Source organism: Synchiropus splendidus, chromosome 8 (genome assembly GCF_027744825.2).
Source record: "Synchiropus splendidus isolate RoL2022-P1 chromosome 8, RoL_Sspl_1.0, whole genome shotgun sequence".
Classification (NCBI taxonomy): Eukaryota; Metazoa; Chordata; class Actinopteri; order Syngnathiformes; family Callionymidae; genus Synchiropus; species Synchiropus splendidus.
In genome coordinates, this window is record NC_071341.1 from 8,648,472 (window position 1) to 8,675,593 (window position 27,122).

Consider the following 27,122-nt stretch of genomic DNA (forward strand, 5'->3'; position numbering starts at 1 on the left):
TCCCCACTTTCGGAATGAATTTAATTTCTATCTTCCTCTGCAGACTCGCTGGATGATGCAACCAGCCAGAACAGAAGTGCACCAGAGGGTCTTTTTAAGCCCCAAAACCTCTCATTATTCCAACTGGTCTTGTTGACATGATGCATGAAATGGAAGGCTCAGGTTATGAGGAAGAAGTAAAGGTGACGGTTTAAGTAGAGTCTGGTGAATCGTATAGTGACTGTATGCAGGGGTGAGGTGTCAGCGATTGATCTTTCAGGTTGACCACTGCAGTCGTGGTCCTGTTTAAGGTGGCCATTAGCTCATGACACTTTGCTTTTCTCCACCAATCTTCCCCAACTCATCAGGACCAATCGTTTTGGAAAACTCTGCAGACCAGAGACTAAAAAAAAAACTCCAACAAGATGTAGAGGAGCATAACAAACGACTCATTACTCTGTCTTGCTTCGCTCACATACACTGATCACTCAACCTGCAGAAATGGGTGCACGGCGGCTTCATGTGTTTTCGGCGAGAGGCTGAGAAGTGGTGTCATCTGGAGGCCAGCTTAGGTGGCTCAGGCGTTTCCTATGAGGGCAGCAGTGTCTACACTTCTGTGGACTTTGGGGTGCGACAGTGAGCACCTCTCCGGCTGTCGACCACTTCAACTCAGATGTAAAGTTCAGATCCAAGATCCACTTAGATCCAAGCAGAAATCTGCTGCTTGGCTCATCTCGTGATTCAAGTGTGTGGATGAGAGTCTGGTTTTCTATGGCATTTTGTAGATGACACACGCTGTTTTTATCTCAAATATATTTCCACTGCTTTTATTTTTATTTCTGGATTTTATATTTTGGATTTTCTTTTTATTTTATTCTGATTTCCCTCAATTATTTTTTATTATTGTTGTTATTATTATTATATATCTCGATGTTTTTTCATCAGTAAACCTGTTGAAACGCGTGCGAGTGTGCACGCGCGCGGCAGCGTGCGCGGGCGCGCGCGTGTGTAAGGTGACACCAGCCAATCACATTCCCCTGCGTTTACCTTGCAGAGGGGAAAATAGCGCAAGGAGGCGGAAACTGTCAGTGCGGGGTATATAAGGCGAGATAGCGTGGGATTTCTGTACCAACGTGTCACCGGGTGATGCTCCGGTGTCTCTCACCGAGACAGCAAGAGCAAGAGCGCGCCGAACCGAGCCAACGCGACAGGCGGAGGTGAAGCTGCCGCGCCGCCCGAGAGCTGTCCGCGGTGCTGCACCACGTGACCGACGCCTCCGTTTGTTTACCAGCGAACTTCTGCCGAGAGTAGAAGTACACGCACGTCGCTTTTGATGGAACAGAGAAACCGGTGATCGCGAGTGATGGCTGGACTCCCCCCCGCCCTCCACGTATCTCCGGCGGTGTGATATCAGCAGCGCGCCGCTGACGCCCGGCGGAGCCTCCGCAGCGCAGGAGAGGCGGTCCATCTGTGAGGTACGCTCCCAGAACCGAAGCCAAGAGATTAGTTTCATAGAGAAATGGGCTGCATCAGCTCCAAAGCGCCAGTCGGTAAGAGTTTTGCTTGCTTGTTTTCGGAAGCCTGCTTTGCCGCTCACGCACCGCTGACCATCCGCAGGCTCACGCAGCAGCGGGTTTCAAACTGTCTCCGCGTGCGCTCCGGGTTCATGAATGTCAAAGCATCGCGATGTTTCCAGAGTTGCAAGAAGATGCTTTTTTGGGGGGAGAGCAGACAAGACATCGGCGAGGCACGCGCTGCTGCTGCTGACTCGACCGTGGCTTTATCGTGGTGACGCTCGGACACGATGGTTCTGACCGCGCTGACCCAGTTCGGCTGCAAGGTAGGGTCGGTTCGGTGCTCGGTCATCTTGAGACGACAAGCCGTGGTTGATCTCACATCCGAACCGCAGCAGCGGTTGCCAAGAAACTGGCTCCATCGTGTCTCTTCCTGCTGTTGGAGACCGCGGAATCATCTTCAAACCCGGTCGGCTCGAGTTTTGCGCAGATGATGTCAGAAGCAACACGTCCTTACGTGACGGTTCTTCCCCAACAGGTTGTGTAATCTGCTTTTTTTTAACGATCAACGCGCCTCGCCGCCGCGCAGTGCGTAAAAAGCAACACGCTCCACCTGTTTGACTCTCGCTGGCTCGTTGTTTAGACGCAAACACCGTGTTCTTGACCCAATTAGGCTTCGTCTTAGCGGAAACATAGGGGGAAAACGCACCAGCCGCAGTTTCCACGACAACGGGAGGTGTGTGCGTGCGTGTCGCGAGAGCGTGAGTGAAACGTACAGATTTGTTTGTCGCGAAAGATCATGACAATACCGAGCAAACCGGCGGAATATTAGAGAAGAAACACGAGTGAATGGATTCATATTTTCCGTCAACTCTAACCAGACGGGGGAAAATTCACTCTTCTAAACACAAGATGGATTTAAGCACAATTATTAATTTATGAATTCACTCAGATTTATTTTAACATTTTTAAAATGTAATTGTTTTATGACTGTAAAGAAAGCAAAAAGGTCCCAAAACTAGGCAGTTCAGTGGAAACACTTGCGAAAATGAAAGCGCAAAAAGTCAAGTTTCAGCTATAATTTAGAGCCACAAAATTTAATTGCTGAACAACCGGGACGTAAATTTTGGCCGGTCTAATGTGACTCTTATTATGAAGTTAAAATTGGAGCAGAAATGATTCTACGACGTATAAAATGTTCATTACAGTGGCAACACATGGTCACTAGAATTCGAGTGAGTGGTTGAAATTTGTGTGGCTGCGTTTAAAACAGTACTTAGTGTTGGTTTCATGTCGTGAGTGAGTCAAAGTGAAGCCGTTTGGAATGGTACTGGTGACTCCTCCCAACGCCTGTGCTTCTTGCTTCCCTTGACAACCTCCATCCCCTGAAGCTGAAAGAGTTGACGTGTCACCAAAGTACCCCACACGTTTCCCTGCTGAGCTCACCTGCCTGGCACAGAGAGAGAGAAAAAAATCTACATTGTGGACTCCGCCAAACAATTGTTTGACCCAGGTCGGCTGCACACAGCGCGACAACAATGCAGCGCAGGTATCTGATCACATCACACCCAATTAAACGGTGGATATCGAATCCCGCTGGTGGGCAACTTGAGCCGCGGCCGACTAAACGGCAGGTCTTTGACTCGGGGTGAGTGATGGGTGGAGATATTGGACTCAATATTGTGAGGTGGGCGCTGGAGACTAATCGAGCAGGCTGTTCTTTTCACAGACGGTAACTGGAAACGCAGCGTGGGGCTGGAAAGAGGAGCCAGGCTCTGACATTTAGAGGTCCACCTCTTAATCTGGTTTGGTAAATCTGATTTGAGGAGTGACGCGAGCGGGCGAGCGGGCTCGGGTCTGGGGGAACTGTCCAGGTGCTGAAGCTAGCTGAGGATTGATGAGGAATGTGAGGAGAAGAGTCATCCATCTGATCGACAAATAAAATGCCTTCCTCACTGCGATGGTTTCAACGAGGGCAGACTTTCACTTGGACATTATTTCAGTTATGAATGAGAATGAATACCCCCCGGACACGCACGTCTGTATTAATGCAGCGTTGGGGGACCAGAAGGCTTCAGGACCGGTGCTTACACCGGTGATGTCATGCCATCTGGATTAGGAATTGGAAGAAACAAAATGGGCCTTTGACACTCTTTGACACTCGCAGTTTCTCTATAAGCCCTAGCTGCTGCTGAGGCCTGTTCAAGACAGAATATAATCTCCACCAGACATTAGTGGTGTCGCAAGACAGGCACTTATACTGCACCACACGTGAGCTGAAGCACTCCGTCAGCACAGACTCAGTATCAGAGGTGGGAGTGAAGTCACAAGGTTTTCGACAGATGTTTTTCTGGTAAGTGGACTACTGAGTCAGTAGTGAGTCTGAGATATGCTATACAGATGAAGAATTTTATTTCAATCCCACCTATGCCAACATTAGCCTCTAACAATTTCATCTGCAAAAGCAGGGTCAGTTATCTCTTATATCTCTTCACTCCACTTATATAGATGTGTTTGGGAAAACACACATTTTCAGTGCCGAATAAGTCTGGTGGACTTCAGTCTCAGTGAAGTACATTCAGTCAGAGTTGTCATTCGTGATAAACAGCGGCACTCCGGCATAGGTCCGCTCACAAAAAGTGCACACACCCATCCATACATCATCACTGTTTCAAGAGGTCGACTGTGTTTAGCATTCCGGCCCCGACTGCCGCTGTTGCAATGAGTCAGAGCTGCTATTGTAATTTGTGGAACATGAGCTTGTGTCGCTGCAGAGCCGTCAGGGGCCTCCAGCCGACCTCTGTCATCAATGCATTTTAGGAAACACGTGTGAGATGTGACAGGTGCATCCACGGAACACGACAGCGCAAATATCCTGACTGCTCGGCGCCTGCTTGATGTAAAGGGAGCGCTGACCTTGCCGTTGCGTCCACCCAGACAGTCCTTCACAAATCATTTGTCTTTCGATGAAGCGGGTTTGAGCTGCGACACAAACCTCAACAGAACTTCAGTCGCGGCTGCGTCCCTCTCTCCAGTTCTTCTTATTGTGTTACACCCTTGCTTCACCTGAGCACAACAAGCACCATGACAATCCCCCGGGCTGCTGCTGGCCGGGTTTGACCCGCATGACACGGCATGGCTTTTTGAGTGCATGCAAGTATGATCGCCCACCGACTCCCCAGATATCTCACTCTAGTAGTAGACCTGAGTCAGTACTGTGACGTGAACCGTTAACATTTTATTCAAGCTTGATGTTTTGTTTGAAGGAAGGAAACAATTCTCTTTGAAAACCTCAGCGGTGGTGAGGCTCAACTTCATCAGCCACTGCAGTGAGATACGAGGTGAAGGCCTGCGCTGGCTGTCCTGGAGAGGCATGGGTGGGCATGAAGGTTGCAAGGTTTAGAAGCCAACTTCTCCTTAAAACTCATGGCTCTTGCTTTCTACAAACACATATTTGGCTCTTCAGTTTGAAGATGAAACAGAGCAGCTCTGAGTTTTAAGTCTCACTGTGACTTCACATGGATCTCTTCCTCCTGACAGTGGCGGCCGATCGCTCGCTGTGCGTGGATTGGAGTGCTTCAAGCTCCCGGTCTGATCTTGTGCTTTTGGGCAACACGCGGACGAGTTGGGCGCGCAGACTGATTCTCACAGCACCGCTGGGTGCGCTGGACATGAGTGAGGTGCACAGACATGTTTACTCTCTTCATATTATTGCTGAGGTTTGGAAACAGGTCATATGATTCTTGATAAAAGAGAGGTGAGACCCAAACGGCAGATTAATTTTTGCTGTCTCATATAGAACTCTCCTGCATCAAGTGGAAACAGGAAAAAAGTTTGTGTACCTGTAATGGAGATGAACAGAAATGGTCACAGTGGACATGGCTGAGGTTGTCGGCACGTGGACCCTTCACGTCCAGGGTCTCCGCTATCCTCCATGATGACATGGTGTAAGCAGAAGAGCTTTTCCAGTCTTTGAATTTAAGACTCAACGCTGATCTGTCGAGATAGAACCTCTCCCCCTCGTGGCTGACTCCATTTTCATGCAGAGCAGACCTTGGCAAAGTATGGTCCAGGGGCCGTGCGTGGCCCTTTATTAATATTTCTCCAGCCCTCTTGGGAAACATATTTTGTATTTGTACTAAATTATTATTATTTTGCATCAGTTTGACAATAGCACACTAAATCACGATGGTGGCTATATTCAGTTTGTCATATCACCTTATTTAAACTAAAGCTCTTTTAATGTCTTGAAAATATTTCTATAAGAATTTCAAGTCCATTCAGAGTAGTGGAAACCCTGGTCATTGTGTAGTGAAAAACCTCCCTGAACAGCAGCAAACAGATGCTTTTGCTTGCTTTTGTTCATGGATTCCTCCATGTTTGTTGTTGTTGAATCGTTTTAAGTCTTCTTTGAGCCATATTGTGACCTCATTAAATAAAAAAAATGAATACCTTAAGAAAGAGAAGTCCGTGCCTCAAGTGAAGATGAAGGTGTGTTGACAGCACAAGTGAGGGATGTGATGCACAGAGGGCAGTGCTCTTCCCCTCCACGCCCACCTCAGCCTGGGTCAAGGAGTCAAAGGTCAAAAAGCTGTGGCAGGATGCTTTAGATAAATGACAACGAAAAGGCACGCTTTATTCAACGGAACATCCTAATGGCATTGTGGACACATTCTCATTTCAGATGTGATGTTCAGCTATTTATTCAAACGCCTGTGAATATCCAGTTGAGTATCTTAGTGACAGCTCGAGCAGACTGCAGTAGAATAGTCAGTGAAGGCAGGCGAGGTGTGAGAGGCTTCTCACGAGACTCTCCTCATGAACCCACTGCGCTATCGTCCTCCTTCATAAACCCGAACAAGAGTCTGCTTCACTTCAGCGGAGTCCATCACGGGGCCGACGTGCTTAATAGAAGATGACAGTCCCTCAGTAATTCCTCACATGGAGCATAAAATTATTTTCTCAACCTTTCCTGTGCCCATAATGACATCATAAATCAAACCATCCGAGTCCCTAATATGAGCTTCAACCCTCAGCTCTTTTTCCATTTGAGCCTTCACTCATGTTTAACCAGTTGCTTTCTAATTATTTGCAAGCCATTTGGTGTAATTAGCAATTCATTTGTGATGTGGGAATTTGAAATGGTGTCTGGGTGAGTCAGAGAGCGTCGGCGCTCTCGCTTGGACTCAGGCTGGCTGCAGCCACTCGTCTGTTGAATATCGCTTTGTGTTGGACACCTGAACTCATGTTGCCTGAGTCAAAATGTGTTGAAAAGGAGTGAGGCTGATCCTCCACTGAATTAAAAGAGAAGCATAAATAGTCATGTAAAAATCGCCAGTTTTACACGTCCCACACACACATACCACACCACAGACCATTACCGGGGTAATGTGCGGCCCGGGGCCATATGCGGCCGTTTGCTTGTGTTTTTGCGGCCCTTATGAGGTCAGACTAACACTATACAACTGATAACTAGTCATCTGTCTGACTATTTTTTGTCTTGTTTCTTTCTTAGCACTAATATTTCAATAGTAATTCTAACAGGTTCAGGACTAAAATTTTGTGCGTATTTTCTTTCCTCAAAATACATTGAAAGAAAATTGAAAATGTATTTTGAAAATGATTTCCTTTTAATATTTCACAGACATTTGTGTTATAGTTTTATTATTATTTATATTCAAAATAAATCACATTTTAAATGCAATATTCTTACAGGTTTCATGCCATATTTGCACTTTTTAATATCTTTGCTGCCACTGAATCTTTAACAGTTCATTTCGTCCTAGATTTTTTTTTTTTCGTCATGTTTCTTAGTCATTGCCGCCTTTGGCATGGCAGTCCCTCACAACAGTCACAGTTTGAGGGAATCTAACTGCCCACCTCTGCCAAAGACCATACAAAGCCAGGTTTTTCAGTGCCATTGAAGGCCGCGGATGACGGCACTCAATCCTTCGCAGTATCAAGCAGGGAGGCTCCCACACTCTGATATGATTTACTAGCTCTTTCTGGTCGTGAGTTGCCCTCCATGAAGTTCCACCTTACCACCCTGTAACCTCTCATAAAAGTCATTTTGAACTGAATGGAACATAGCTATCTTAGCTAGTGGATAAAAGTACCAGCTGCAGTCAAAATGTACCTTCAAATAACACGTACCGTGACACATAAAAACATGATGGGCTGATGAAGCTTCATGAAGCAGTGTCCTCATATCCAGAGCCCACTAAATAGCACTCTCCAGTCGAAAATCTTTGGATTTGAACAACCATCATTTTCAAACCAAGAGTGCCACCTACTGGACCCTGATAATGAGGACACTGCTCCATGGAGCCTCACCTGCTCATCACTACCACCTTCCCGCAAGTGATGGGCTAATGAAGCTTCATGAAACAGTGTCTTCATATTCAGCGCCACCTACTGAACGCTGAAAATGGGGACACTGTTTCATGAAGCTTCACCAGCCTCATCACAAATGTCAGGCCGTAGTGGACCATGAATCACATCAATAATAGCAAGGAAACATCTCCTCAAATGAAAGACGTAGCACAACATCAAGGCTTCAATACGATGCTGACGCCAACATTATCGGCACCACCGAAGAAAACAGTCTTATTAAGGAGGATTGCTCCTGTGTTGGTTTCCTACTTGAATAAAAGAAACAGAGGCAGGTCTAAGTTGCGTGCTAAAACCACCCTGATGCCAAGCAAGGACTAGGAACACAAGTCAAGAAAAAGACATACAGTAAGAGTCATGCCACCTTCCAGTTGCATTACGCATAAAGAATAAAATCTAACTTTAAATGGGATCATGTTACGGACAGTAATATATGCGTTGAAGTGGACACAGTGGACGTCTCTCCTTCGACTCCAGTTCTGACTCAAGGTTGTGAGAGTCTTTTGAATCCACCAAACAAGTCCCGGACAGGAATTAATAATTTGACGTGTCCTCAGGCCAGCGAGTGTTTCTTTTTTTAAGAGTCAATCAGAGGTTTTACTTCGACTCTTCTGGCTTTCAAATAATATTTGCTCCTCGAGCACCTCGCAGGATGATTTGTGTGAGGATCAAAGAGCGTCTAGAGGAAGGAATGTATTCACCACATGCATGAGGATTTAGGATGTTGCAACCTGACGTCATCCGGGAATCAGACGGATTGTTTCGTAGCGACCGGTTGCCATAGAAATGTTGCCATTGAGGGAGAGTGGCGAGGCAGACAGACGGAGAGAGAGCAGAGACGTACACGCCCGGTGACGTGGCTCACTTGGTCACATCTCTCATTCAACAAAAAAAATAGGAAGGAGGTCGAATCTCCACTGGATTGTTGGTCATCGCTGGTCATAGTGGCTCCAGGTTGCCAATGAGGTGCAACAGGAAATAGAATCTGAGACTAGAAACTGAGTTTGAATTTGACGCCATAGAAAGACAGAAAACTAAATTTGATTTTTTTTTTTTCATATAAAGTCAAATATCAAAGCCTTATTTATGATTTAATACAGAGGAGGAAAAATTGACAATGATTCACTTAAGGTATCAAATAAATACAGACCATCACTGTTATATTTTCATTTTAAATAATCTTGAAAGAAACACACAGTCTAAAGTTATTCAAAAGAGGAGTCAACTGAATCTTTAGAGATGTCGTTTCTCCAAATGAATCCTGAACTGGAACGCTGCATCAAAAGACTTCAACTCTGAAGACAGATTTGCTGCGAACAGCAACGTGGGTCAGAAGAATGGTTCTGCTTCCCTCCCCACTGAAACACATTATTCCAGCCACTAGACGGACTCCAGGGAGGAGATAATGATCTGAAAGCCAAAAGGTGAAACTGAGCTGCTCAGACTTCTTCACAGCTGCCTCTCACTCTCTGCACCATGACCACTGAAAGCTTCTCGTGCGTGTGTGTGTGTGAGAAAGAGAGAGAGCTCATTAGAGAAGAATGCATGACGTGTTTGTGGGCAAAGAAGAGATGTGCAGCTTCATCTGTCTTCAGCTCTTCCTGCATGTTCAGTAGGGCAGTGGGATAGAAGCTGCAGATGAGCCGAGTCAGCAGAAACCCTGCACTGTACTCTTGGTTTCTGGTTCATCACTGCCATTTCCTTACCATCTCAAACGCTTATGAAACACCTTTGAACATGTTAAATCTGATTTTTTCAAATATTAAACATGGCCTTGAAAAGTATGTCCTGGTTTCTCCAATATCTAATGTGGTTTTAGTGCGATAAATAGTGCATTTCTTAGTGGCTGTCTTGGAGTCTGAGGCTTGGTTCTCTGCTCTCATGTAAACAATCTCATCCAGTTACCTTTAGGAAGCTGTGCCTTTTGTAAACATACAGAGATTTAAATTTAGAACGGCGATGCTGAGTTTGGAGATGAGCCAGATATTAAAAATGTGACTGTGTTTCCTGATAATAAGTTGAACAGAGGTGAATGAAAGGAAAACATGATCCGCTCTACTGGAATCCTGTCGTTGAGTTTGGAACGCTGCTTCTGTTATCTGCCTCAGTACTGAACCAGCATGCACTGGACCGAGGCCACATGGTGAGATAGAAGTGTCAGAACATCACCAACAGATGAGAAGTTTCCCTGAGAGTTGGTGAAAATTGAAAGGGATGGAATGAAGTTTAGAGTTGAACCCAGCTGGTGTTAAATCCCTCCGCACTTTTATCTGATGGAAAGCAGGTTCCTCTCACCTGGCTAAAGAGCATATCTTCCCGGCTCCTCCAGGAGGGTTCGTGTCAGGTCTCCTCCAGATTATCCTGCGGCTGATCTGTGAGCTCCTCAGCACCGACACCAGAGGATGATCTGGCCTCCAGGTAGACTCTGCCCCCAGACCCATTGTTTTGTTTGTGTCCGTTTGTTATTGGCTGCTATTAAGTGGCAAGGTCAGGCGGAGATGAGCCCAGTGACCGGGAGGTTGTTTTCTTTCATCCTCTGCAAATCGAATTTGGCCCAGATGAGTCAGCGGTGACCCTCTGATGGAAGGAAACAGGCAGATTAAACTTTGGAAGAAGTGATTCATTCAAATAATTAGAATGTTAAACATCCCTCTGACCCACTTTAGAGGCGCGGCCCGCTTCAGTGTGGACCTCAGAATTCTGCAGTGCTCGTGGACGTTCTTCCAATTCCACCCTTGCCTGTGTTTTTGCTAGCTCTCTGCCCTCAGTGAAACTTTGCATCTTAATGGGAGATGTTTTCCATACTCACGCGCTGGGTGTTTTTTCCTCGCCCCACACATATGCGGCCTGATGGAATAAGATGCCGGAGCTCAGATTGTGATTCACTCGGGCTGCATGTGCAAATTAGAGCGGGTGCGACGCGTTGGAGCCAATTGAAATCGTAAATTGTGTGTTTTATGGGGTGCAGCATGGCGAGTTCAGAGGATGAAAGGCGCTCCAGTCGTGAAAAACAGGGACGGGGGGGCGAATGTATTTTATAACAAGTCAATTTAACAAGAACGCGTCCATGACACAAACACACCGCCTCGGTTAGTTGGTTAACACGCTTCATCACGGACACCAGAGACGGACAGTCCCCCTCCAGCTACTGCCATCACTCCACAGAATGGCTGTTATCATGGAACATATCACCCACTTCATACACTCCCTGTTGGAAATCACCCCATTTTCTCTGCCCACAACTTTATTTAAACGGTGAAAACATTTGGCTCATTATTGTCTCTCACCAGTGATGTCATAAAAGTTCTTTATTGCACCTTATGTTGAAGATATTTATGCCAGGCACTAACCCATCCTCCTAAAAAGGACTCCAACTGGCACCCTTCGATGATCTAGTCGCTCGTATTTAGCCTTCCATATCCAGAGCTCAGGTCGGGCTGCAATGGGGCGGGGGGGCAATTGAATGTCCTGAAGCGCCACATCCTGTTGTTTCGTCAAAAGGCAGAAGAAAATAATCAAAGAAAAGAATAAAAAGTCTTTTGATATTGCTGGTAAAATGTTAGAGACATTAGTGAATATTTGTTTCATTTAATTCAAGAATTCTCAATATGTACATCGTAACTGTTGGAAGAAGCAACAGGACAATGGAGATATGAAAAAGCATAAAAAGTTTTATTTATGAGGGATTAAAAAATAAGACCTAAATTGCAATGAAAGATGAAAATTAGGAGAATAGAATATAAAAATGAAAAAATAAAAATGTATTTAAAAAAAAAGCATATTTTTGTAGTTGTTTTGCTCAAGGAAGTAACACAGAGCATCAATGGATGCCTTGACTGTTGGTTTTCATGAGCTCCCGCTTGATACAGTGCATGTGTGTGGACATGGCCACGAGTCTGTTTCCAACTATGAGGTTGGATGGTAGCATGAACTTGTCTGCAAACACGCAGATATTGCCTTCGAAAGCATTTTTACCTGATCTCAAATGAACTAATACTAACACACTGCGTTACACTTTGACCTTACATCACTACGATGCGTCATTTAAAACAAAAACAAACAGAGAAAGAAGCCAATTTTCCTTAGTTGTAATGTAGCTAACATTTAGAAAAGTCAGTAATATCAAGGTAATTTTCTTCTTCCCTTTTTTTTTAAATCGTGAACACCCCGTAGCAAAAGTCGAGGTCTCCGACAGGTTTGGGAGCCACGTTCAGCTCCGTGGTATGTTGACTGTTGTTCCAGTGAATCAACAATGACGTGAAGCTGAAGGAACACGTCCCCACGTAACCTGTGGTTCCAGCCCACCTGGCTTGCGCATGTGGGTCATTTGACAACTGAGCGCTGCACGCGTTGATATACGCTCGTCCCTCCAAAACAGTCATCAAATTGCATCATTAGCCAAGTGTGCTGACCCATATTGAGTAACCACTCGCTCGACTGGGCTCGGCAGGAGGCCTGTGCTGTCGACATGCCCCTTTCCCACCAGAGCCCGGCGAGCTATTAAAAGAGTTAGCAGACAAAGACGGTGTCAACACCTGATACTCTCTGGGGTTTGACTTTACGCTGCAGACGGACCTGATGGAGGACTGGCCGGGAGGAGGCAACTTTTCTAGTCAGGCCTCAAGCCTCATTGACTTCCTCTGTTTGGAAAGTTGTGACAGGAGAGTTGTTTGATCATTTGTGGGTTGTTGTGTTTTGTTGCTAGTGTCACCCATGTATCGCATTAAAAAGGGCGTGTAATGTACGACACACACCGCCAGAGTGAACCTGATTTATAAGACTCACTTCCTTGTGAGGTCACGTAGTGTATTGTATACAATACAACAAAAATGAGAAGGAGCTGGTGTGGAGGTGGGTTGTGAGTTGAGCGCCACATATTGAGGAAGCTCTGCAAACGCTGATCTAAATGTACATAGGACAAACAGCAACCCACATTTATCTCCTGCCAGAACTACACTCTACATAAATAAAGTATGACAGGTTTGCCAGTCACATCTTTACATCGACACAAGCCACAGGTGGGTAACTGTAACCTTAGCTGCCTTGGTGGTTTGCAACAGAGACAAATGTTGCGGTGAGGACTGGTGATGTCATGCTATGCTCTTTACCAAGTTAATAGCGGTGATTTTTAGTCCCAGATTGCCAGGCAAGGTCCCCGAGGTGCAAAACCCAAGGGACGGTTTATGAGGATCACGTCATGAAGGAAAAATGCGTACAAGAAGCGTTCGAGTCAGTTGGATTACGCACTGCTTAAGCTCACGTTCTGTGAACTCTTCTGAAATATGAGTTTCAGTCGAACATGCCACCATGTTAAATCAATGGCTCCGCCTCCCCGGGGCAACATTATGGATAGGTTGTGTGAATAAGTGCATGCAAGCTCGGACAGTAGTAAAGCAGCTCTAAACACTCTGGGTATGATCACAGACTGAGCAATCTTGCTGTCAGTCATGGGTTTTCAAAAGTTGTAGTTTACATTTCAAATATTATATTTAACCTTAAACAAACGTTTTTATATTTAAATGGCAAATAAATAATCACATTTTAGGTCAGGTACTTGCTCGTGTTGCTGCCCAATGATACCCAAGTTAGATCACAAGAGAAACAAGAAAGAGTTTTCGTCGTTCCGCAAATTATGTTGTTGTTTTGGTTGTTTCAAGAAAGTAGCGCCGCTCCGGGTTGACCTACTGCCCCCGCTATTAAACGCGTTCTGAAGCCGCCACTGGCTTCAGATATCGTTGCTTGAAAAAATAAACACCATCATCATTGCGTTGAGTGAATTAAGAACAGTTCACTCTCAGTTGGTGAAGGTCCTGTGACTCATCAGAACATAGATCAGCGTGCCGAGCTAAGACTCTGAGTGACGGCCCTGAAAGCTCAGCTTCGTCTCCCGGGGTTTTCACTGACTCATACCAGGATGTGTTCACGGTTTGTGTCGTCGGGTTTAGGTTTTCAAGGTCTTGTGTACAAGGCGATTAGCTATAACATAAGCCGTCCCTAGTTCCAAGCACACTACCTCCCTTTGCCTCTCTGGTAAAGGGCCCCACGGTTGGTCAACTCAGTCAGCCTCTTGTTGCGGACACGGTTCTAAAACTATAATAAGCATATCAACTATACCTTATTATATTAGTGAGTAGTGTCGGCGCTTCACTGAGCGGGTTATTTAATTAGCCCGACCTGTTAAGAAACAGGTTCTTGACCTTACAATGCTACACCTTATCGTAGTCTCTTTACTTAACTTCGTTTAGGGACTCATGATCGGATCCTAAATCCATTCCTTTCAAATAACATTTTCCCCATAAATGCCTAAAACTACCACCTAATCATTGACACAATAATTCAGGATGGAATAATGCTGCCATGTGAGACACTCATTAAATGTGCAACAGGAGGAAATCAAACAGTAACTCACCTATAACCCAATTGATGGTAGTAGGTAGGAGCCAGTTGATTCTTTAGTAGTCAGGGATCCACGCCGTTGTGCCTTTTCAGTACTTAATTCGTACTCAATTTTATTTTGTTTTTTGTCACAAAAATGTTTCTTCAAAAAATTAATAAAAGAATAGTAAAAACAGCAAAGTCAACCAAAAACAATAAAATCCATAAACTCAAGGGTATTGCCAGACGCTGATACCCAACAATATCAAAAGTACCGCCAGACGCTGGTACTAGTACATATACTTCAAAAACCATATAATCAAAAATACTTCAAAAGCCGTATAACTAAAATACTTCAAAACCATATAATCAAAAATACTTCAAAAGCCGTATAATTAAAAATACTTCAAAACCATATAATCAAAAATACTTCAAAAGCCGTATAACTAAAATACTTCAAAACCATATAATCAAAAATACTTCAAAAGCCGTATAATTAAAAATACTTCAAAACCATATAATCAAAAACACTTCAAAAACCGTATAATTAAGAATACTTCAAAACCATATAATCAAAATGACTTCAATAACCATATAATCAAAAATACTTCAAAAGCCGTATAATTAAAAATACTTCAATAAAAAGGATTAATTCAAAAATAGTAAAAGAGAAATAAAAGATGAGTTGAAATCAAATGGTCCGAAAGCAAACAGCAAGAGCACCGTCCCAAGATAAGATAAAAACTTACGGCGGACAAACGCGGGCGAAGATCCAAAAAGAGCAAGAACTCAGGGTCACATCTCCGAGCGCTTATATAGCGACACACGGCTTTGAAGACATACCGACATCCGTTTTCTCACGCCAAGCCAATTAGTCATATCTATAACTTATCTTGTTTTTTCTCCAGGTGGCCTTTTGAAGTTCCTCCCTCAAAAGGATACATGTTCGGTGATAGATCATATTAGTGTCAATTGCGTCAGCACTTACATCATTTTTTACGTCACTGATGCCCGGTTCACCATATTAGGTCAGTACATCCACTCCATTTTGTCAGCACGTGCGCACAGGTTCAAACTAAGTTCAAGATGGCCGCTTCAAATGAGCGCGCCTTCAAGGTCATTCTCAGATCCAAGCACACAGCTGTTCGTGAGTTCAAACGCGCATGATCAAACGCATACAGGTTCACTAAAGTTTGAAACATTAAACAATTAATGATAAAAAATCAAAAACAATATCAAATATTATTTAGCAGGTCCAGAAACAATATCAAATATTATTTAGCAGGTTTTGATTATAATATTTTCGAACTTCCAGTGTATACAACAGTTTGCTTCACTTTCCCTTCACTCGCTTATTCTCTCACAACTGCAGGTGAATGTTGAGGACACCACTGAAATGTTACCCAAATCAAGAAGAGCGCTCACCATTCAAGAGATTGCAGCGTTGGCGCGATCATCTCTGCACGGTGAGTGACATAAGACAAAACACTGATAAAAGAAGAAGATAGATTTTTATTCATTTGTTTTTACTCGGCTCAGGTATTTCCCAGGTAGTGAAGGATCATGTGACCAAGCCGACGGCCATGGCTCAGGGCAGAGTGGCCCACCTGATAGAGTGGAAGGGCTGGTGTAAGCCCATGGACACGCCGGCTGCCCTGGAGTCCGACTTCAACTCCTACTCTGACCTCACCGAGGGCGAGCAGGAGGCGCGATTCGCTGCCGGTGAGATTCTCACGTCTGCTCCTCTCTGGACTCAACATGAGACACAGTTGTTCATGCCAGCTGGCAGCAGCACACACGCTCAACAGACGCTCTTATATGAGCTCAGATCACACGCGGCTGTTGAATTCATTTTATTTAAACAGCGTAAATATGTTTTTGTTCAATTGCTTTTGTATTAAAAAAACAAAAGGATTACATTGAAATACCTTGTTTTTATTTTAGTTCAGCGCAGTTCCTCCAGTATCACAGAATATGGGTGCCCACAATGCTGCCTTGTTTGGAATACACTACATCATAAATGTTCATTTGTATTGCAGCAAATCACTTATTAGTTATGGGTTATTTGTTATTGTGTAACTGCTCGAATGAGAAATCAGAATCAAAGTTCAGTGGCCAACCTTATCTTTATTTAAAAAAATAAAACAACAGCATGCAATAAATACAAAATGCACTTTCTATTTGGTTTGGCCTGACAGTTTCAAGTGACTGACATTGCAGGATGGTGAATAACTTCGTGAATCTGCTTCCTAAAGGTAGAAGAATGAGTTGTTATATGAAAAGCTAAGAACCAGAATATGTTGCCACATAAAGCACCATGATATCTATTGTTTTCCTGAAAAGCGAGTCGCACAAACAGCCAAACTGTGGGAGGTTCTCAGATATTTACCCTGCCTTTCCTCTCTCCTTCTTCTATCTTCCTTTCCTTTCCTTTTTCCCCTGATTCACACCATCCTCTGGTTGTGGTCTTTTTTATCTCCTCGTCTTTGCTCTCTCTCCGTTCTTCCTCTCGCTCCCTGCAATGCAGACTCTCAAGGTTAATTTGCACAGTGAGGTTTTGCTCCTGGCGAGTGCAGCCGTGACAGAGCGTTTTCCGTTTGTCGTCTTTCCTAACTGTTCCTTCATAATTCATGAACGGTTTCCGGTTTTAATTGTCTTTGGGTTCGTTCAAGTATTCTATGTTGAGTGTAGAGAAGGATGCAGCTGTGTCGAATGACATCACCAAATATCCGAGACGCAAGTAATGTCTTTGCTGACTCTGCATTAATTTGTCAACTCTTCGGCTGTGCGTGATGTCACTGTGGGTGAGTGGACTGTGAATGTCAGTGAGTGTGCAGTTGGCTCGAGTGTGTCTGAACAAGAATGCTGAGGAAGAGAACTAATAGTGGACAACTGCAGGTTTTTCACTGACCTCACACAGAACACACACAGAACCTTCTCTGCTAGTGCGGCGCTATCATCCGATTCTCTGTCGAGCTCGTGAGTGTGTGACGGTGAGAGTGTGTGTGCCTCTGACTCACAACAGCTGTCAGGAATAATAACAACAAACCAAGCTTGATATTTTGGTGACAATATATGTGTTTATTCTCGGGATTAAAATGCTAGATTAATGGTGAGATGAGTCGTGAATTTTGCTTTGGAGACTCTACCTTCATTTGTTAAGTTTTTTTTATTGTTGTCCACTCCATCAATTTTAAATTTTGGCTTTTAAATAAAATATTTTCTTGCATTTCTGACATTTTACATTAGACATTCTGAAAAAGTTTTTTTCTTTCATACTTTTGACATTAATGTGATAATAAAAATGAAGAGAATCTTTAATTCTCCTTTTACTTTTTTCGCTTTATTTTTGAAAATTGATGAGATTCAATGACTCCAATCGATAAAAAAAAAATTCTATACATCATTTTGCTCATTGAGGGAAGTCTGAATTTAACTCACACCATTGTGAGAGTGGAGTCATGTTGATAACTCCACAAGATGAGGCTTCATGAAACAGTGTTCTCGTTCAAGTCCCACTAGACGGCACTCTCTGCACTAAAACCTTTGGATCTGTACAAACCTTTCATGAATGTTTCATGAAGCCTCATCAGCTGTGAGTCAACTGTTCCAATAGTTGTTGTGTAGAGCATTGCCACAGACTGCAGTAGACCATTACAGTAGCAAAGAAAATGGACTGTCATATTCCCATCATGCCCCTCAAAATGAGCCCAGTATCTCTTGCGACAGTTGAGGTTGTTCAACTGGCTCTCGCGCTAAGATCAGTCTGTTCTTGGCCTGCTTTGTTTGGAGGTGTGAGATATCTTTAATAGCTTCAAGATAAATGCTAATATGTCAAAGCTATTACAGGAAGCAGATTGTCCGAACCACCAGGGTCACATGAATATTAATTTCCCCAGCAAATCATTGAGGGGTTATTAAAATATCTACCAGCAGACAAAAGTGATGGATCAACTTGTCGCTCCAGAGTTACATCGCACTGCGGATCCACCTATAAATAAATGAGACTTATTGTTGGTGTTAAACTGGGCCACCAAACAGTTCATCAACCAGTGTCATTTGGTTCTTATTTAGGACACTTTTGTTTTCTATGTAGGTCAGTCAGTTTCTTTTTTGGTTTTTTTTGTTTTTCCTGGATGGAAGTTATTTTCAAAGGACGGGCTAAGGAACGATAGAGAGCTTGTGTGGAGCGTTCAGGATCCAGCCGCCATCGATCTCTCTCTCTCTCTCTCAGGGAGACCATGTGTGAATACTGAGCATGGAACAGAGAAAGAGAGGGATTTGAGGGACGTGGTTGAACGATTGCACTTTGAAATAAAAGGGAATTGTGGGAATGAGGAGAGTCAGGTGAGTCAATAGAGCGTTTCATTGAGAGAGACAACTGGAAAAAAGGGCCCCACGTGATGGAAGCTAGAGACGGACGGCTGGGAATAGCAAACAGAAGAGGGGCTGAGTCCGACTTCTACAAGTCCCATTTACTCCTCCTGTCTGAACCAGTCAAAACTGGATTCACTTATCATCTGCTTTTAGGGTTCAGTTGTTTAAATTGTTTGTCCACTTGACCAGTTAGCTCTTCTGGACCATCCGGTTAACTATCAGCCAGGCTAGGTGACATAGTTTGGAATATAAATAAATGGAATGGAATATAAATGTGACTTGGGATCCATTAAGTTTTTTTATTTTAAGTCAAAATGAATGGCTCTTTTGGTTATGCTTAGTTCACACACTGACCAAACTACTTTACATATACAACTAGTGTCAAAACACTAGTGATGGACAGATGAGGCTTCATGAAACAGTGTCCACTAGATGGCGCTCCCTTCTCTGAAATCCTAGGATTTGAACAACCATTTCATTAAAACCTCACATCATTTTTAAACAGAGAGCGAGTTCCGAAAATGAGGGGACTGTTTCATGAAGCCTCATCAGCCCGTCACTAGTTATAGGCATGGGTCATCATTTCGGGCACATGTGAATGCAAGCTAACATCCCACCTTCTAAACAAATGAATCCCACAACAACAGTGGTACAATGAAGTATGATAAAGTTCATAAAACCCAGCTAGCTCAGAATGGCCAGTTTTGGTTGGTGAATAATGTACCCTTCATGTACAATTCATCCCTCGAGTTACCACTAGTTCGCCAGGGCTCTGCAAGTTATAGTTTCTATGAATGTGTGCTGCAGTGTTGTGTGATATAGAGAGTTTAAGACCTCTATTTAAAGTACAGCATGTAAAAAGATAAGGTGAATTATTCCTTTCCTGTTACAGAACTTATGAACGTATGAATACACAGCAGTATTTAGTCTTCGTTCCTTGGCAACCGACCTCGTCTTCCATTCACAACACCGAACGTGTTTCTGTGAGGATCGCTTTTCAGCCTGCCTTGAACTATGCTTCCTTGAACTGCTGAAACTCTGGAACTGTTGCCATCTACTTCATGAGTCAGTCCTTTCCCTCCTGCCAATCCCCCCACATGAATGTGAAGATTATTTTTTGCTGACTAAATGAAAATTTCCTCGCATATATTTGTGCACAGATGTTTTTAAGACGAACCAAGCCTGACCATACGATCCACATCCTGCCAGCGAGTGTAGTTGACCGGACTGCGTGCTGAAACTCATCATTATTTCAAATGGCTTTCGCTCCACTGTAACCTCAACTGCAGTTTCAATCTGTGCTCTGAGTGAATTATCTGGAAGAGTCTCCTGACTTGCACGTCCGGCCCGAGACTCGTCCTGCATGACAACGCTGACAAACACTGACAGCCGTCTTAAGTGCACCCGCCAAACGACCGCCGCACATCCACTTCAAGTCTCAGCACTTTGCCCAGGCCGCAGAGTCAAAGTGACCGACAACGTTGAGGCTTGTGGGCTTCTGACTTGATGTTGTTGCTGTTGTAGGTGTGGCAGAGCAGTTTGCCATCGCCGAGGCGAAGCTGAGAGCCTGGTCGTCGGTGGACGGAGACGAGTCCAATGACGACTCATATGACGAGGATTTTCTGCCGGCCAACGATCCCGCCACCCAGAGCACAGGTACACAAACCCACGATTTCTCTCTCCTTTTGCCGCTGTCCGATCGGCCGCGGTCTCTTCCTTTGTCCCAGTGCCCTAGTTTTCATCCCGTCCTGACATTTTTTTTGTTCCTGTGCGTAATTTGATATCCTCCTGCATGTTTAATATCATTTCCTTTGCAGCAGAGACAGCGCCTGCTTGAGGAGGGTGTGTGTGAGTGGGTTATAAATACACTGAGAGTGTATTGGACCGTGGCCGGGTGTGTATGTGAGGGGGTGTGTGTTTCCCAGAGCTTTCATCTTGATTACACTACATCCACTGTCAAGTTACACAAGTTCATATTTGGCTTCTTCACTTTTGAAAAGGGTTATTTAGGGAGTCCTCTGTCGATGTGTTCCGGACCCTCATTATACAAGCACAACGTTGCAACCTTCTGCCTTATTTGGTTCACTCTCTTTTTGCTGCCAAAACTGGGGCACTTGTGGTGGAGTTCAAGGAGGGACAGGTGGTGAGAGGGTCTTGGACGAGTCTTGAAAGGTACAGCACTGCGCTGGATGACATCATCCTTGGACTACTTTTGACAGAAAATGATGCCTGCAGACTTCAAACATTTTGAACGGAGACGTCAGATAATGACTTAGCGGTTGCTGCTGCACAGATTCAAACCCACTTTCGTTACTCTTAGGTCTGGAAACGTCTACCAAAGAAGTTGTACTGATTTATTTCCCAGCGAGCTCTCTCAACTACAGCTCCATGAAAACATAGGACTATTAACAGAGAGCTCATCCACCTCCTCTTTTAATTCCATATTGGGTTTTTTTTGTTTGGATTTTAATCTTCATAAATGGATCCATTTTTTAGCATTTAAAATGTTGTTGATAGCAATAAGCTCAATGGGACTGCAGGTGTCAGTAGTGCTCTAGAACCCACTCGCACAACTAACAGCAGATGCAAGCAAGAAAGAGAGCTGGCATGGCAGCTCTACAGAGAAAATGAATCCCTCGAAGGATTTGCGGAACAGATGGTAAATTGGACAATACATTTTAGGCCTCTGTTTCTTGTCCTACTGTCCTACAAAATCATCAGTTGGTATTAGTGATGGGTAAATGAGGCATCACAAAGCGTTTCAACACAATGACACACTGTGCTGTTAAATTATATTTTGATAGATATTTGAATTAGAATGGAACAGGACAAGTCGAAAATCTGAGACAAACTGGGTAAAGACTGAAATAAATACATTATTCTCAGCAGACAACTTGCGTGTTCTTGGAGCTGCCCCTTGATCTATAAAGACATTCACGAAGAACTGTGAGATCAGATTGTTTCAGCTGTGGCATCCTGTTGACAGATGTGCTTATAAACACATTTCAGCACAGGGATTGCTCTGCGAGCTCGACGCTCACTGGCACATCGGTATTGCAGGACCATCACTAGTTGGTGTTACTCAGCGAAGAGACAGCCAGACCGGTTGCATGTCTGCATGCACCCTGACCACCACATTTACATCCTGTGTTTCATGGTCCCCAGATGTGCCATCGTATCCTCCCTACTTGAAGGATCTGCTCCACAGTCAGCTTTGCCAACACCTCCGGGGGCCGAACTGTGAGGGCGCCGGAGGACGAGGCGACGGAGGCGGCAGTGGTGAACCCTCTCCCACCGCGGGGTCACCTGACACCACATGCTCCAGCCTCTGCAGCCTGGACGAGCATCACCCGCTACTGCGTGACCTGGGCGGTCACCGTGGCAACAGCTGTCACAGTAACGCCGCCGAGCTGGCCGCCAAGATCTTGTCTGCTTTGCAGGGCGGCGAGGAGCTGCTCCTGGCTCGGCTTCAGCGGGCAGTGCAGAGCGGCGGGGACTTCCAGTCGCTCGGGGGAGGAGGACGTGGCATCAGACCGAGCGGAGGTCAGGACTCTCCATGCTACTCCGTGTCTTACTCGGAGACGTACTTGTCTCCGGGAGAAGAGGACGACTCCCCCTGTAAGGACTACCAGAACACATTGTGCCAGGTGGAGGCGGAGGGGAACCAGGTGGAGTACCCTCCTGACTACGACCCACAGCGGCGGGTGTCTGACGTGGCCTCATCCGGGGTCGTCTCTCTGGATGAGGAGGAGGAGGAAGACGAGGATGAAGAAACTGTTGTGGAGCCAAACAACCATTGACTGGTCCGAGCGTTGCCCTGGCGACCGAGAACATTCGCGCATGTTTTCGTTTCTCTGAATCATCCATCTTTGCCTTACTCGCAGCATTTCAACTCTTTCTGCTTTGTCTCCGAGTCCGTCATTCGAGGCGTCCAAACAATCTTTTCTACCTTTGTGGAAACAGAAGCAGTTTTTGGAGAAGAAACCTTTGGTACGATGCTCACAGTTTTCGCCCTCAAAAACAGACGCCGCCTTCACAGAGAGAGGAAGTGACTGATAATGTATTTTTGCATGTGTTGCATTTGCTGATGTCGACGGGCTGATCTGAGCACGGTTTGTATTCTCAGCTGTTCTGTATAAGCCCCTTCCCTCTTTCCTGGCGCCCCCCGCAGGCGAGGGGCAGGTTGCAACGCATCCTGGGACCTGCCCTCACCTGACTCCACCCCCTTTCCCTTTGCAACTAGCACCCTGTTGGGCATGGCTTGCTGAGAATGCCAAACTATTTAACCCTGTCACGACCAATTATGAGCAAATGCTGGAATGTCTTGAAGTGACAGGTAATATTATGTATTTTAAATTGACCAAGTCAGAAAAAAGATGACAGAAATGATATGCTTTTATTGTACTAGTTTTCTATACTTCTGAAATGTTGTTGTTACCCCGCTCATCGTCACGATGGATTTGTCATCGCGATTGTCGACATCAGCTGGGAACTTTCCAGAACTCTTGGAACGGCAGCGATGAACCGAGCGAATGTCCCTGAAGTGACCCTTCGACTGGAAGAAGTCCGGACAGAAATAGTTGCAGAATTTCTATATTTTTGTATGCGTTGTCTTGCTTTGATCTCTTTGCCTCTGCGGCGTACCAGTGTATGTGGTTTTTTGCACGAAGCTAATGTGGCTGTAGATTTCTCCTTTCTCTTTGTTATCACTGTGTGATATAGTCTATCGGGAAAAAAAAAAAAAAAAACATAACAAAAAAAAACAAAAAACGTGAACATTCAGATGAGGATACTGTTCGCCATTCATCCTGATCCTCAAAAGGAGTTTTTTTTTCCTTCTTAAAACTTTGTAAATGCTTTGTTCCACTCAAACGGATTTATTGTTTTCTATGGTCTTTTGCAAAAGGGCATGTTTGTGTGGGGAAACCCTTGTTCCGGTGGTAATGCGAGTTCTCTCAGAGGGACTGTCATTCATAAAACTCAGGAAATCCCATCAGAGCATTCGTTCATTCTGCCAGCAGGCATCGCAACTCCAGCCGTCTGTCTGTGTGTGTGTGTGCGTGTGTGTCGTCGGAGAGCATGTGTGCAGTTATTTTTCTACAGCACATCCCAGTCCTCATCATTTTGAACAATTTGACTGTGGTTTTAGAAAAGCCTCAACGTGTGAGTCCGTGGACGGTGTGTGTCAGTGCAAAGATGTCAGCGAGCGCCACTGGCTCGCGCCCCTCATCCATTCCACCGTCCCAAACGCAGCGATTCCCTTTAAAACTGTCGTAGCAGAGCCCTTCCTAGAGGCTGAACTCTTCCTGGTGCTGAGACGGCTGAACCACTTTGCTCAGTCTCGTGACTGCAGAATTCCTGATTCCCACCTGAGAGAGCAAAAGCGGGCGAGAACTCAGGGGGAAACATTGAAGCTGTGCCTTTCATTCGTCACCTTTGACATCCAGAGTTGCAGCGTCACCATCATCGATCGTGATGTCAGTGTGGTTTCCTTCTCCAAAAGACACACATCAAACTGCCCCGTCTGAGGTCGACTCTTGATGGTGTCCTCTGGTTGGGACTGCAGGTTCCAGGGACGAGCTGCGTCACCGTCCTTTTTGACGTTAACTACTAAATGATGTCGGCGAAATGGCATTTGTCCACCGCCCCGCCCCTTCTTCCCCTCACTCCCTATCCATCCGTCCCTGGAAGTCCTTGTGTCATTGTCATTGTGTGTGTGTCGGCGCATGTTTAATACACTGGATTATCATATTTGTGACTGGCGCATGCTCATGTAAACATGCCTTTATGTTCATCCTGAGTCACATTCCTGACCCCTGGAAAGGTGGTGCTGGAGTCGCACGTCTCCTTGTGAGAGCGCACGCGCTCGCTGACTTGACTCTGCAGAATGATGTCTCCGGCACGTCACTCCTCTCCTTTCCTTCCATCTTTGACTCTGTCCTTTCCTCTTTCCCATCCACCCCCTCAAACGTCTCTTTGTCTCCTCCTCCCGCCCACCATTCACCCCCTCAGGAGGCACACTTGCGTAACCAGAAGGACATCTGAGAGCTACCTTTGCCGACAGGCAATTAGCCCTCCATTATAAAACTGCTTGATGAACAGTAGATGTGTATCTCCCGTCTTCCTTTACCCTTGCGTCTCCTTCCGTGACTCTCCCTCCACATCTATTGCTGTTCCAGAAGACTCTCTGGGATTTGCAGAAATGATGACTAGAAGAAGTGAAGGGAGTTTTTGCCAGAGTTTTCAAGCTAACTGAACAAAAGACAAGATTCTATCATGGATATAATCCATTCCAGTTCCATGTTGGTGTTTGTCGTTTGAAGCCCTTTTATTGAGTTTCTATTCAGACTCCCACATGGATCACATATTCCTTAGGACTTAGCCAGAGCTCCAGCCGTGACTGGCCCACCAGCTTGGACCTGAACTGGGCTCACACTTCAGTGGTACCTGAGCTGACTTTACTGTTGCGGGCATTAAAACCCACTGGTGATATCGAGCGACCAAACAACCACCTGACAATTCACAGGTGACTTGGCTCTGCAGCTCACCTCTGGTTATTTCAGAACATCTTAACTTCCGACCTCTTTATGGAAGGTCCCACAACTGGGCTTTGACTATGGTCAACAACACATCTGTCTTGTTTCATGAAATCATTGCGAGTGTGTTTCTAAAAGTGGGTTCAGTTCTCAATAGCCAAATTACGACCCATACATCGGTGTCTAAGCGAATCACACTAGAGGGCGCAATCTTAAACCGACTATTTCCAGTCTGATCCTAGGGCTGATGTTTGGTCTGTGTCCGTCTTCTTTCACCAAACTCATAACAAAAACACAGTCCAACAGAAGCACAAACTTGCACTTCATTTCCATCACGACCCAGTTCAGTGCTAACATTTCTGTATATGTAACAGTTATTCACGTGTTCACTTAAAAACTGGCATCTTCACCGGTCACTGCACGTACATCACTCTGCATTAACTTCACTTTAGCGCCAGCCACCCCACGGGCCGCATAAGATGACCCTGCGTGCCAGATTTGGCCCCCGAAAAGATGAGCCATGTATCGAAATGAGAGCTCAGTGGGTGGCGCTCATTGTTTAAGAATGATGTGAGATCTCATTGAAATAGATGGTCAAATCCAAAGATTTTAGGGCAAAGAGCGCCATCTAGTGGGCTCAGAATGAGGACACTGTTTCATGAAGCCTCATCAGCCCATCACCACCCAGTCAGACTTGTGAACAAACACTGACATCGAGTCATATTATCGACTCTTCAGTAGCAAATGAAGGTGACAGGAGCAGCACTTAGGTTGAAGCGGGACAGAAACCTGCAGGAACAACCAGAACTAAGCAAAATGGGATCTTCCCTCCCCGCGGCTCTTGAAGGAGGCCAGAGGTTGCGCATCAGTGACGGTGGGCACAGCGACAGCGCACAAGGAAGCCGACGCTCCTCAGTGAATGTATCATCACGACCACATCCATCCTCCTCAGTCCAACACGCCTCCCTCTGACGCCGCATTCCCACTTTGCCCCTTAAATTCTCTTCTTTGATTCTTAGTTTCCTCTTTCGGCTGAATGTAATTAATTGAATATCGGAAATGAAAACAATAATCTTTGTTTGCTGCATCGGATATGATTTCAACTGAATAAAATATTGTTATTGTTCTTTGCAATGGAAGAGTTGTGTGATTTTTTTTTTTTCGGTGTATAACTATGCGAGCGCGCGGAGCTTCCTGTTTCATGGCCGTGGTATGATAATGGACTCTTCCATGAGCTCACCTCATTTCCACACATTTATAGCAGGGCCATAAAGTGGGCCGCAATTGACCGACTGACATGGCGACGTCATCATTATTAAGTTATTATGGGAGCAAAGAGCGGCAGTTAGGGGGCGCCGTACATGCCGCAGCAGTGAGTTTTTCATTTCCCGCTGACATCATTTTTCCTCGGGGACCTCGATGAGCCGCCTGCTGCTGGATCCCAGGGTTTCCGAAATGAAACATTTGAGTCTTTCTCCATAAAGCTTCAGAACATCCTTGCAAAACCTCGCCATCCATTGCTGAGACTCTTCATTAAGTCGGAGAACAAGCTCAGCCGACTGATGGTCAACTCACTGCCAGGCTCCTGATTCAGAACAGAGGGAACGTGTCCAATCTTTGCCAAGTTCTCTGACACCACCTGACATGGAGGCCAGCTAGCTCACAGTCCGACCGGCAGCCATTTTGTGTGCACCTTCATCAACACGTCCTCATTTTCAGACAAACAGTGAACACTTCCGTGTCCAACGTTGATGCAGGAGTCAACCTTCCACCTGGCATGTTGACGTCTTGGCATTTCTAGGTGTTCAAAACAAAATGACTTGTCTCACTGCAGTGAAAACAGGTGGGTTTTTTGCGTCATATTCTGTAAGTGATGTTTTGACTCCAGCCAACAAAAAAGTAGTTTGAGCAAACAAAAAATATTTTGCGCTATATATTTGTCACTCTCTTC

At 45.1% G+C, this 27,122-nt stretch overlaps 1 protein-coding gene across 3 annotated transcripts; it reads left to right on the forward strand.

Moving 5' to 3' along the window:
• Window positions 1–1,087: 1,087 nt before the first annotated feature.
• Window positions 1,088–26,294, forward strand: fam131ab (family with sequence similarity 131 member Ab). 3 transcript variants are annotated; one of them, XM_053873046.1, is made up of 5 exons: window positions 1,088–1,529; window positions 15,631–15,724; window positions 15,798–15,980; window positions 20,160–20,291; window positions 21,801–26,294. In XM_053873046.1, exons 2-5 carry the CDS (start codon window positions 15,655–15,657, stop codon window positions 22,433–22,435), a joined length of 1,020 nt encoding a protein of 339 aa, XP_053729021.1. In that variant the 5' UTR covers window positions 1,088–1,529; window positions 15,631–15,654; the 3' UTR covers window positions 22,436–26,294. The 3 variants fall into 3 exon arrangements, with proteins under 3 accessions (XP_053729021.1, XP_053729020.1, XP_053729019.1); XM_053873045.1 differs by having other exon boundaries at window positions 1,088–1,454; XM_053873044.1 differs by lacking the exon at window positions 1,088–1,529 and adding an exon at window positions 1,540–1,819.
• The last annotated feature ends 828 nt before the right edge of the window (window positions 26,295–27,122 follow it).

Bases quoted from the DNA above. Each gene is read 5' to 3' on its own strand.
- fam131ab (XM_053873044.1), top strand. From the start codon at position 1,784: ATGGTTCTGACCGCGCTGACCCAGTTCGGCTGCAAG. The intron at 1,820-15,630 runs GTAGGGTCGGTT...TCACAACTGCAG, and splicing joins TGACCCAGTTCGGCTGCAAG to GTGAATGTTGAGGACACCAC. The intron at 15,981-20,159 runs GTGAGATTCTCA...TTGCTGTTGTAG, and splicing joins GGAGGCGCGATTCGCTGCCG to GTGTGGCAGAGCAGTTTGCC.